Below are 13,149 nucleotides of genomic sequence, written 5' to 3' on the forward strand. Positions count from 1 at the left end.
GGCCCACTGGTTGCACAGCAGGCATGGAAGAGACGATCTGGCTGGCCTTGTTCTTGTGCTCTTCTTCTTCATTACAGTTACCCCCGGTCCAAAAGCGGAGCCATCCTGGCGACTTACGACATGGAGACGAGTGGGTCATAGAATAGTCTCAGGCGGCGCACGTGAACAACATCCCGTCCACGGCGGCGCTTGTCGGATGTCGATGTAAGTGGCTCTGTGACATAGTTGCCCGGAGAGGTCCGTTCGACGATGCGGTATGGTCCACCATACTTCGGGAGAAGTGTTGTCGAAAGTCCAGGCGTGCTAGAAGGCACGGACAACAAGACAAGGGTGCCGGTAGCGAAATTCGGATTCGTAGCGTCGCCATCACGATTGGCTTTTTGTCGTTGTTGGTCAGCGGAGGTGAACTTTCGGGCTAATTGACGGCATTCCTCGGCGTATCAGGTGACGGCTGCAATGGGAGCACATTCTGACGCGTCTGGTGTATAAGGCAAAACCGTATCGATGGTATGGGCAGAATCGCGACCGTAGAAAAGAAAGTATGGAGAAAATCCTGTGGTACTTTGTGTAGCCGTATTATCTGCGTACGTGACAAATGGGAGGATGATGTCCCAGTTTGTATGCTCCAATGAAACGTACATGGCGAGCATATCACCAAGGGTGCGATTGAAACGCTCTGTAAGTCCGTTAGTTTGAGGATGGTACGCCGTGGTGGTCCGGTGAACTATGCGGCATTGAGCATGCAGAGCTTCAACCACCTGCGACAGAAACACACGCCCTCTATCACTCAACAGCTCCCGAGGTGGGCCATGACGAAGAATGAAACGATGGAGCAGAAAGGATGCAACGTCACTGGCGGGCGCTGCAGGTAGAGCACCGGTTTCGGCATAGCGTGTAAGGTGGTCAACTGCGACAATAATCCATCGTTTTCCAGCTGGTGTTAGTGGTAGCGGCTCGTACAGGTCAATTCCCACACGGTCGAAGGCACGAGCAGGGCACGGAAGCGGCTGTAATAATCCGTGGGCCGGATGAGGCGGAGATTTGCGGCGTTGGCATTGCGGGCACGAGCGGACAAACTTTTGGACAAAAGTAAACATTCCTCGCCAGTAGTAACGCTGTCGCAGGCGCTCATACGTCTTCAAAACGCCATCGTGTGCACATTGTGGGTCAGTATGGAAAGACGCGCACATGTCGGAACGCAAAGTCCTAGGGATAACCAGGAGCCACTTGCGACCATCGGGCTGGTAGTTCCGTCGATACAAGAGTTTCTCCCGGACAGCAAAATGGACAGCCTGGCGACGCAGGGAGCGGGAGATGGGAGATGCAGGCGAGCCAGAAACGAGATCGAAAAGAGAGGCCACCTAAGGATCCTTGCGCTGTTCTGATGCGAAGGTGTCGATGTCGACCGAGGATACCGCCTTAATGGTGGAGAGGGAGGCCGTGTCGGCAGGCAGCGGAAAGCGGGACAGATCGTCAGCGTCAGTGTGCTTGCGACCTGAGCGGTATATGACGTGTATGTCGTATTCTTGAAAGCGCAGAGCCTAGCGGGCAAGGCGTCCAGACGGGTCTTTTAAAGCGGATAACCAACAAAGAGCGTGATGGTCAGTAAAAAGGCCTGCCGTATAAATAGGGGCGAAACTTCCCGAGTGCCCAAACGATGGCCAGGCATTCTTTTTCTGTGACGCTGTAATTGCGTTCAGCTTTGGTCAGCGCACGACTGGCGTAAGCAACGACGTACTCGGAGTAGCCAGACTTGCGCTGCGCAAGGACAGCGCCAAGGCCAATACCACTGGCATCGGTATGCACTTCAGTTGGGGCGGTGGGGTCGTAGTGTCGCAGTATAGGCGGAAACGTCAAGAGACGGCGTAAGGTCACGAACGCGTTGTCGCATGCAAGAGACCAGGAGGATAGGTCGTTGGCGCCACTTAAGAGTTGTGTCAGAAGTGATATTATCGAGGCCAAATTGCGAACAAAGCGTCGGAAGTAAGAACAGAGGCCGATGAAGGGGCGGAGTTCTTTGAGTGTCTTAGGTTTCGGAAACTCTGCCATGGGTCGAAGTTTTGATGGGTCGGGGCAAATGCCGTCTTGTGATACGACGTGACCTGAATTATGAGCTTGCGCGCGGCGACCTGGCACTTTTTAGGTTCAGTTGCAGGCCTGCGTTTGTCAAGAACGTCAACACTTGCCTAAGGCGAAGAAGATGCGTGCTGAAATCAGGGGCGAACACAACGATGCCGTCGAGATAGCAAAAACACGTGCTCCATTTTAGGCCGCGCAAGATATTGTCCATAATTCGTTTAAAGGTAGCAGGCGCATTGCATAGGCCAAATGGCATCACATTATATTCGTATAAACCATCCGGCGTAATGAATGCAGTTTTAGGGCGATCAACTGCTGTCATCGAGTAGCCCGCCAGTAGCCCGAGCGTAAATCCAACGAAGAGAATTTAGCGCCTTGCAAGCTGTCCAGAGCGTCGTCAATGCGCAGTAGAGGGTAGACGTCTTTGCGCGTTATCTTATTGAGACGGCGATAATCGACGCAGAACCGAATGGAACCATCTTTTTTTTGTGACGAGAACCAAAGGTGATACCCACGGGCTATTAGAAGGTGGAATGATGCCGCGCTGAAGCATGTCGTCCACGTGCTCACTGATCACCTGACACACCTTGGCGGATACGCGGTACGGGCGGGCGCTGCCGCAATGGCGCGTTGGAGCCAGTGTCGATGTTGTGGCTGACGGTTGACGAGCGACCCAGAGTAGGCTGAGCGACATCAAAAGAAGAGCGGAACTGGGCAAGCAGGGGGAGAAGCTCGGAGCGCTTCTCGGAAGTAAGGTCATCTGCAATGAAAGGTGTGAATAAGTCAGGTGATGGCGGAGCAGAAGTGGAAAGTGCACAGAAGTCGGTGAGCTCTGCATACGAAGCGTCCGGCACGTCGGTTATAAACATGTCATCAATAGGCTGAACATGGCCAAGCTCTTCGCCGCGAAGAGCCATCAGGGCTGTAGGAAGCGGATCGCAAACAACGATGGCGCTGAAACCGGCTGAAATGTCAAGCGCGATGAAACGCAGGGGAACGTCTTTGCGGATCATGAAGAGTTCTGAAGGAGTGAAGAGGACAGCGCCTTCAGAGACAACGCCACAGAAGACGGGAACAACGGCAGACGAGTACGGTGGTATGGCGATGTCTTCTCGAAGAACTGGCTTATAGCGGGAAGAGAAGTGGCGCCGACGAGGGGCACGTCACACAGAGGCGATAATTCGACTTCAGCACGTGCACAATTGATGACGGCGTTATTTCGCGAAAGAAAGTCCCACCCAAGTATCACGTCGTGAGAACAGGACTGGAGAACCACAAACTGCACAATATAGAGAACGTCTTGAATAACAAATCTAGCTGTACATGCTGCTGAAGGCTGCACTGGCTGGGCGCTTGCTGTGCGAAGAGAAAACCCAGAAAGTGGCGTCGTAACTTTTCGTAAAGCGCGAGAGAGGCGTTCGTTTAGGACAGACACGGCTGCTCCGGTATCAATTAGCGCAACGGTAGGGACGCCGTCAACATTAAGATCGACAACGTTCGAAGGCGACAAAGAAGGACTTGTACAGATCGATGGCGACGTAGTCCCTGCCTCCTGAACTGCGGCGCTTAGTTTTCCTCTTGCGTGGGCGAAGGGCGCCGACGCATTGGGGACAACGAGCGGCGACGCGGGGAAGGTGAACGACGTGTAAGGACCGGGTGGCCTGTTCGACTGCCGACTAAAATAAGTGTCGTGGAAAGGCTGCACGTTGGCGTAGGGAGGCAACTGCACCAACCCATCAGAGTGCAGCATGCGGCGGCGGCAGAGTTGTGCAACGTGTCCGGGAATACCGCAGGCATAACATATGGGCCTGTTGTCTTGCGTGCGCCAAGGATTAGTAAAGGCAGGAGCAGGCCGATGAACGGGACTATGAACGGGTGTTGGCGGCCGAGGATGTAGCGCAACGAGTGGTTGACGAGGGGGCTGCGCGGCGACGGATGCGTAAGTAAGGGGCGCGGCGGCAGGGTACTGCTGATGCTGCGTCGGTAGAGCCTCAGCAACTTGGTCTTCAATAACCCGCCTGAGCGTAGGAGCGAGCTGTGTAGCAGGCTGTTGCGGCAGCGGCTGCTGTAGCTCAGCGAAGGGTAGCAGAGAAAGCTGACGTGCAACTTCCTCCCGCACGAAAGCTTGGATTTGTGTGAGCAAGGAGGAACGATCAGAGAAGGCTGTCATGGAAGAGAGGGCCTCGTCAGCCACTGAGGGACGCCTAGTCAACTCGCGCTGCCTCCTCAACTCGTCGTAGCTTTGGCACAAGTTTGTGAGCTCTGCTATGGTGTGCGGGCTCTTGGCGATCAACATTTGGATAATATCGTCGGCGATGCCCTTCAAAATGTGCTTCAATTTGTCGTTTTCGAGCATAGACACATCCACACGTTTGCATAGGTCGAGAACCTCTTCAATATAACAGGTGAATGTTTTACCAGGTTGTTGCGCTCGCTCTCATAACCGCTGCTCGGCGCGCAATTTGTGGACGGCAGGGCGACCGAAAACTTCAGAGAAACTGGCCTTGAAGGCGGACCAGGACTGAAAGTCGGCTTCGGGATTTTTAAACCGCAGGGGAGCCACTCCCGCAAGGTAGAATATGACGGCATTAAAGTTGGCGGTATCATCCCATCGATTGTGCAAGCTCACTCGTTCGTACGTAGCCAACCAGTCATTGACGTTCTGTTCATCCGTACCGCTGAAATCCGCTGGATGTCGTTGCGGTACAGCGCCAGAGCAGGCAACGGGGGGTGGCGGCGGCGTCGGTTGGGGAGAGTCAGGCATGACGGGAGGCAGAGTCCGAGACCGGGAGTTCCAGTGTGTATATGTTCTTGAGTACCCCGCACCTTCCACCAATTGTAATAGGTGCACTGAACAGTTCCAAGGGTAACGTCTCTTCGTAACCGAGGAGGCAGGTGACGCATAGCAGGAACAGCTGGTTACCCGAACGGCTCACACTCGTGCCAAACACTGGCGATTCGGCTGGCCCTCTGGTTGCACAGCAGGCATCTGGCTGGCCTTGTTCTTGTGCTCTTCTTCTTCATTACAATCTATATATATTGATGAACTGAACTACTTGTTACAAATATGCGCTCTTGCTATTAAGTTTAGAACCCTTCCGATACCAGAAAGGACACTATATATCCGCTGTGATGCAGAACAACATATTGGACATGTACTCAAACGTAGTATAGTGCGCCTATAAACAACCATTGTTTTTAATTAATGTCAAATGTCAGTACGAAGGTGACCTGTAATATTTTATTGCTTTAGCGGACGGCTACGCTTACATTCAGCGAATTGTATATAATATCCATTGTGCTGTCTTTAGTAGGTATACTCATAAGTAAGTTTCGTCTCCATGTTAGACATGCTGAACCAGAGGGATGAATATTCTTGGCGAAGAAGTTTTGAAACACGTTCATGAGGAAGGTATTTGTGTCTTTATTGTAGTCGCCACGCAATAGCTGAGAAACGCGATCGACGTGACGAAAGTTCACGGAATAACATTGCTATTTTGATTTTTACAACCCATTCTTCCAGCCAAAAGGCCACGTGCGATATTATTATAACTTTTTAGTGCGCCATTACAGGAGCAAGCACGGATGAATCGGCGGTGGTGGCTTAGTGGCGTTGGCGTTGCTCTGCTAAATCCAAGGGCGCGTGATCAAATCTTCAGCGTGGTGGCCGCATATAGATGGAGGTGGAATGCAAAAAAAAAAAAAAAACTCCAATGTATCGTGCATTGAGTGCACGTTAAAAAACCCAGGTGGTCAGAATTCATCCGGATTCCCTCACTACCACGTGACTCATAATCATATGGTGGTTTTGGCATGTACAAGCCTAGGATTATTTATTAAGTTATGGATGAAGTAAGGATACGCTACAGTGCTCAATATTTTGAACTGGAAAACAAGTCGGAACTACACAGCAAATCCCATGTTCTCACGAAATCATCTTCAAATCTGCCTGGGCGCGAGAAAGGGCATGCGCGAAGCGGATTGGGAGAGACCAGTTTGGTTTTAACAATACAACGGTGCGGCAAGACTTCTTTGCTAATTGTTTACTGTGCTGGTATACTATCAAATTGAACTCTTGACTCCCCAAGCAAATAGATTTAAGAGTGATTTTCCCACTCACAACGAAACTGGCGAATGGCTTAAAATTGAAATGGAGTAAATTTGTGAGTTTCACGTGACAAATAAGTGTGTGATTAAAGGGAAGCTGAAACCTTTTCGAAAAAAAATGAGTTCTCTGCGGCATTCTACAGTTTTGAGTCCCCTGAACACGAATATCTCGTTCAAAAAGGGCGGAAACAAGTGCAAGCGGCTGTTTTTTCATGAAAACGTGCACCAGCGCCTCAGGGTATCGCGCGAACGCCGCTGTTGCCCGTGATTGGTCGGAGCCGCTGTGACGTCAAGGGCGGCAGTCGCCGGTCGGCGCCGCCGTTTGAGAGCGTAGCACGCTGTTCTGTTCTGGCTTCATAGCTGAGTTGTAAGCATTAGAGAACGTTCTCGCTGTCTCGGACAGCTTGTATTTTCGCCATACATGTTCGAACCGACAGCCGATACGGAAAACGATGGCGGCAACGGCGGCAACGACGATGTTGAGTGTGCCAAAAGCGAGAGCGATGTGTGCACCTTCTCGCGCGTTGGAAATCTTAGCTGTTACGTATGCTTTTTTTTTTCATGTAGCTGCACGTTCCTATGACGGGAGTAAAAATGCGCTAAAGTGTCACTGGGAACTTGCTGCTGGAAGAATGCTGAAGCACTAACTTCTCATTAGATTGTAAACACGGGTACAATTCCGCGATGTCAAGCACCTTGCCGCTGCTTGTCTAAGGTCCCGTGGTTTTCTGAGCGTTGATACACGATCGCGAACATAAGTGCCGCGTTTCAAAGCGCGCACATGCAGTGCTGCGAGGTACAGTCATGGAAGTTGCTTATCATACACATCCAGATCGAGATGGTCAGGGGAATTATATGTGCAGTATTCAGAATATGGTTCGACGACTTTGCGATTGTGGCTCGATCAAGAATCGGTATGCGCGCTCCATGCTAGTGTTAACATAAAGGTATTAGGCAGTTTTAGCACCGCCGTGTGGTAAACATGATAACTGCAACCGTATGTCGAATGTCACTAGGCAGGCCTATACTCCATTTCATACCTCAGGTGCAACGCTGTGGAAGCTACGCACGAAGTCCGGTTACCAAAATTTATTACTGCGCGCGTTTCCGTCTATGGTTCGCAGCGTGCCAGCGGCATTTGCTCGCGCGAGCATGCACGTTGAAGCTGCCGCGACGGGCTGCAATTAAAGAATGCCGAAAAGAAAATTGATTTAAAAGAACGTGTTAGCAGCCGTATAAGTACACGGATTGTTTCTATGGGTAAATTCTTTTTTTTTTCATTCAGAACTGGGCTTATATATGAAAAGTTTTCTCAAAATCGGGTCAAGAAACACCGAACCTTTTCTAATTGCGAACGCAGCCACTGCAAGAAGTATCTCAAGCCTCCACAGCGTTGCACCTGATGTATGAAACGGAGTATAGCAACGCTAGCAACAACGCGTTTCCGCATTTGTCGTAAGGCTATCCGGCTATCGCGGAAATGGTCCGAGCACAGCACAGTTGATTTCGTCGGCACGAACTTATCTCTCCTCACCGCACTGCGCTGCAAGCTTCTTGTCCTTCGGGAACCTGTGCAACACCACATCGTCTCGCCCGCGTGTGTTCGCGCAGCCGAATGCTGCACAGAACGAGGGCATGTTGGGCGCCCTTGGCTGTAGGCACTCACGCAGCACAGAAGGAAAGAACAGTTTACGAAAATCGCAAAACAAATGTGAGTGGCGGCGGCGGCAAATATCTCGTAGCGTCGTTCAGTAAAGCGCAGGACGGAAAGATGCATGCCAGCGCATGCCAGCACGCCGGTCCGGCAGCTCGGTCCCCGCTAGTGACGTCACTCTCGCCGGTTCTCTCCTCTGGCAACCACATCACCCGGCGCTCCGGGAAGCGATGGGGGCGTGTCCGCGGGGGTGATTTAGAAAGCGATTTCCGTCCCTTATATTAACAAAACGAAGAAAAAAATTTCGGAACCGTAAGTTATTAGGTCTGTTCTTCCCAATCCCAGCAATTCATGGAAATTGAAAACCGTTTCAGCTTCCCTTTAACAGACAGTTTCACCACTTGGGCTTGTTTAACGCGCACTGGGGCGGACAACCGAACACAAAGCGCAGTGCTATAGACACCAAGAACAGACGTAAATAGATTCGTGTGGCACTTTTCAGTATCTAATATTATTTTTAATGGGCTTGCACCATCCTTACTACCTCACCTGGCAAACATTACAGGGACTAATTGAACTTTCTCAGCACAAAATTATGTATGCGTTTTCGCACTGTCATTTTGATAAATTCGTGTGGCATTGCTTTCTTTTCCATCTAATGGCAGGGGCATGAGCTCTCGTAACAGACGGACAATTCCGAAGAAAACATGGCATATTTGCAAGAGGAAATTATACCCAAGCCAAGTTTGCCTTGATAACTTGCTACTCGGAGTGGACGAAAAGCACTTGGAGCATTACTATTATGCTCCGGTCATATATTATAGATGAAAGTGCTGCCAATCATAGCACGTCGATAAGAAACTGCCTCACTTCCATTGAGGTGACCCGGTATTTGATGCTCAACTGCATTTTGAGGTGCCGTTTATTGGCATCAATGTTAAGAATACAAATTTGTATTTTTACCACTGTGCCAGACAACATGGTACAGTCGGCTGGGGCCCACTCAGCACGCCGTCCATCCTAGCATCCACAGGCAAGACACAAATTAACATTCAAAAAGCAACAGAACCAACAGTGGTAATAAAAAATGAAAGTAGGCTGCACCACAACTGCACTGGGTATATGTCCCTCTTCAAACAACCTCTCGCCAAATTGGATCGCATAGTATATGGCACAGGGTGTTCGGCAAGCGAGGGAATAAGTCTCATCATTTGCATGCCCCAGCGTGCCACGCTTTTTGTCTCGGAGGCTACACGCAGACTTCTCGGCAGCGCCACAAGGTGGAGCAGCGAGACCAGAAAGATGAGCCGATGGCCAATCTGGAAGCATCCACTACGATGCGAGTCGGCATGTTAGTTCTCGGGTGAATGACAAGCACCGATCCGGCGACGACTTGTTTAGCAGCCCTGAAAGTAGCTTTACCTTCGGGAGATTAGGAAATCGCGGATGAGGAGTCTTTGGTCGTATGCAGAAGATCAGTCAGTGTACGCAAAAACTCAGCGCCATGCGGAACAAAGCGCCGAGAGATATTCACTAGGACCAGGAAATCACGCTGCTGGCGCAGGGTAGTGGTTGCTGGGAAGTTTTGCACGGCCTGGACGTGGGAGGGTAACGGACAAGTTGGCAGCGCCGAGGCGTGGCTACCCAGTTACTTGAGCTCGGAAAACACAAAGACGCATTTCTGAGCAGCTAATCGACTCCGAGTGGCGTCCACTGGGCTTCTTCTCTCGGAAGCTCCAACCTGTTGTGACTCGCTACAGCGTGTCTGGCCACGAGCTGCTCGTCGCCTACTCCACCACGAAGCATTTCCGGCACTTCTTGGAGCGCCAGCCATTTTATGTTCTAACAGATCATAAGCCTCTGATGTATGTACTCCTTACAAACTCTTCCAAGTGCGTCACACGTGAACTTCGTCAAGTGGCCTATATATCAGAGTTTACTATAGATATCCGGCAAATCAAAGGCACCGAAAACGAGCTCGCTGATGCACTCTCCCGAATCACCTCTCTCGGCACTTCTACATCACCTGAGGATTGGGAACGTCTAGTTCGTGCGCAGATGAAAGACGCTGAGCTGCAAGCGCTGCTTGACAATCCCCGTTCCCTCCGTCTAGAACTCGGTCCTCATCCGTTTGCGTCTGGCTCACACTGGTGTCACCTGTGAGCGGCTGCACTTTGCCCCTTCATTCCGGCTGTCTTCTGTCGTGTGGTGTTCCATTCCCTTCACCACATCTGCCATCCTAGCATCCGAGCCATTTAGCACGTTGTTACGCAGCACTACGTCTGGAAAAGCATTAACGCAGACGTCCACCAGTGGGTACGTTCGTGTCTCTCTCGCATGCCAGACCACCAAAGTAACTTGCCGCGCGAAGTCTCCCACGCAGCCTTTCTTGCCACGCGGCTGTCACTTTGACCACGTCCATCTTAAGTTGGTTGGACCGATTCCGCTCTCTAACGAACGCCGGCACATTCTAACAATGATTGAGCGCTTTACTAGTTGGCCAGTAGCCGTGCCCATTCCGGACATCGCTGCGGAAACGGCCGCGAAAGCTTTCACTTCAACATGGGGTTCGTGCTTCGGCTGCCCCAGCATCGTGACCACTGTATCGCGGCCGGAAATTTGAATGTACTCTCTTCACTTCCCTCTAAAGCCTGCTTGGCGCTAAACACTACCGTACCCTGCATATCATTCCTGTACCAACGGCATGGTTCAGCAGCTCCACCGCCAGTTCAAGCCTGCCCTCACTGCACGCCTAGATCGGGAGCACTGGGTCAGCCACCTTCCTATGGCGCTTCTCTGCCTACGCGCTGTCCTTCGTCGCGACCTTGGCTGTTCTCCAGCCAAACACGTCTATGGTGCACTCCGGCGGCTTCCTGGAGACTTGTTCGTTTCTTTGGACCTCTCGTCTCAGTCGCTGCAGGAAGTACCTTCAATGCCTACAGGACTCCATTCAGCAACTGCGCCCCAACCTGCCTTGATCTTCGGACGATAGCACCTTTCTGCATCCGGACCTTGCGTTATCGACTGATGTTTTTCTCAGACGAGACGCTGTAAAGGCACTTCTTACACCCTCCTAGCCATACCGTGCTCTCCACAAGACGCAGAAGTCCGCCGTCCTCCTATTGAATCGTGGCGAAGAGGTAGTCTCTCTAGATCACCTGCAACCAGCCTACCTCGAGAAGCCTACCACGGAGCTCCCCGCGGATGCCGTCGGCGTATCCGTGGATCTCCACGTAACCCAGACAGCACCATCTCCGGCTGGGAGAGGCGGTCGATTGCCAAGCCTCCTGCAGCGGCCAAGACAATGCAGGTGGAATGCGCCAAGCGCTGCAGGAACAGCTCCTTCAACAGCGCACCGTTCGTCTCGACATTACTTCAACCCAGGAGTCGTCACATGCTGTTGAGTAGCTAGGAAAAGCTGCGATTTCCAAGCTCCTCGGAGGTAAGCAGGTGCCGGAGGGGCGCGCTCTCAGACGCCATGGTGCGGTCCAAAATACGCTGCTTCAGTTGATGGTACGGGGTACCAAAGGTGCAGCTGACATCCGCCAGAAATCTCCACAGAAATCTCAGGAGACAGGTTGGCAAGTAAGGGGAGATACCGAGAAATCTGCGGGTGGTGTGTGTAGATCGGAGGCGGCTTCTACATGGCTGAATCAGACCTGTGGGTCCTTCCGCCAGAATGTGGCCGGCGAAGCTGTGGAGCTGCGACGTCCTGTGGACGTAAGGTAGCATCAGGTGGAAGGTTGCCTGAGGGCGGTAGGTTGCGGGGGTCAGTCATCATCACGTCCGGGCCACCAAAAATGTCGCGAATAGAGACGTTGCAGCGGAGCGCCAGGACCAGAGGGCCACCGTAGCAGGCTCTTAGAACGGACTAGGGCGTGCCGTGCTTGCGCCGTGAGCATGCGCGGCCCAACTTTATTTTGATCCCTTTTTTGCATTGCCGACCAAGAGCGCCGACCTTTAGCCTCCTTGCGAGGTGGCATCATTGGGCGCTACGATATGGCTCTCAGACACAGGGGCTGTAGCGCGAGAGCTTTGGAGCAACTGTGATGAACTGAACGAGGACAGCTCTCTTCTCTCGCCACCCTTTCCCCCTATAGCAGCTGCGAGAGAGGTGGATGGCAGGCGCTTGGACACGCTCGTGTATGCGCGCAGATAAGGCATTTACTTATGTCATTTATTCGCCCTTGAGTTAGGACAGCTCAGCAAAGTTCATCGAAGCAAGTTTTGCCAACCTGTGGGAAAATGAATGAGCAGTGACGCCGTCGCTGCACAATAATGGCGACTGCGCTTATTTACAGCAACGCACCATCGGTAGAGAAAGTCAAAGCTCGCGTGCTCTATCATCGAGCTGTCGCTGCTTCATTGCGCAACGTGCGGATGAATCGCATGCAAATTGACTTTACATAATTTGTCATTGAACCAAATTGTACGTCTTTCTTTTGGCTCTGGTATCGAGACGCCACCCTGTAGTGGGCTAGCTGCCCGCTTGGAAGGTCGCTAATGGTATCGCGGCATGCTAGGGCCAGATACAGCGTCCGTAAAAACTCAAGTGATCAGCTTACAGACACACGATCAAGGCGAGAATTAAGCAGTGCCCAATATGAGAGTGAAAAAAAAATACAGTCGGCATACCCTCATAATAAGCAAACGTGTAACCAAGCGGTGGCATTCAACTTGATGATGACGTCTTTCCTGAGTTCTTACAGCACATGTATGGGCGACCTGACTTGCACAATTTTTTTGTAACACGGTAAAAGGGCGTGGCACGTATCACGCATAAGGTGTGCGAACCCACAACTCATCACTCCTCAGTAGAACCGTTAATTCCGTTCGCACACCCGTAGGGAGACTCGAAAGCGATTAGAGAAACCACAGTTCTCGTCATTGAACGAAGCTCTCTATAGTAGCTCGAAGAACAGCAGTATTAACGGATGTTCAGTCTTTCACATGCGAAGTGTTTTCTTGCTAACGGAAGTTATCTGGGGCATTGCATTGCAAAGAAAGGCTGTTTTAGAGGATTGACGCGAAAATTTGAGAGTTAGTGAGAATTTTTTAGACCGCTCAGTTCAGTTTTAAGGCGCACGTCGGCAAACGCGGCGGGACATAGGTGTCGGTTTTAGGGCACTACTCTTGTGAATTTTGTCTGGACGGACAGTCAAGGGGCTAACGTTGGCGTGGATTCGTTAATTCGTGGCAGCAAAGCAATGTTCGCTGCTCGTTATTCGCTAAAAGATCAAGACAATTGTGGCATTCTGGAGTCCTGCGTAGCCGCACACCGAGGATTGACGAGCTTTGTAATGAGCAGC

General features: G+C 51.5%; 1 protein-coding gene across 4 annotated transcripts in view; it reads left to right on the forward strand.

Moving 5' to 3' along the window:
• The window catches only part of LOC135919576 (homeobox protein Hox-C4-like), a 95,493-nt gene that overhangs the window by 30,981 nt on the left and 51,363 nt on the right, over window positions 1-13,149 (forward strand). For 2 of the 4 annotated variants that reach the window (XM_070523102.1, XM_070523103.1), the window contains one exon: window positions 78-204. The exons of the other annotated variants lie outside the window; for them this stretch is intronic. In XM_070523102.1, coding sequence (XP_070379203.1) covers window positions 197-204 — 8 coding nt within the window. In that variant the 5' untranslated portion in view covers window positions 78-196. The remainder of the gene's footprint in view (window positions 1-77; window positions 205-13,149) is intronic. 4 annotated transcript variants of the gene reach the window in all.

This window comes from Dermacentor albipictus, chromosome 8 (genome assembly GCF_038994185.2).
Source record: "Dermacentor albipictus isolate Rhodes 1998 colony chromosome 8, USDA_Dalb.pri_finalv2, whole genome shotgun sequence".
NCBI classification, from domain to species: domain Eukaryota; kingdom Metazoa; phylum Arthropoda; class Arachnida; order Ixodida; family Ixodidae; genus Dermacentor; species Dermacentor albipictus.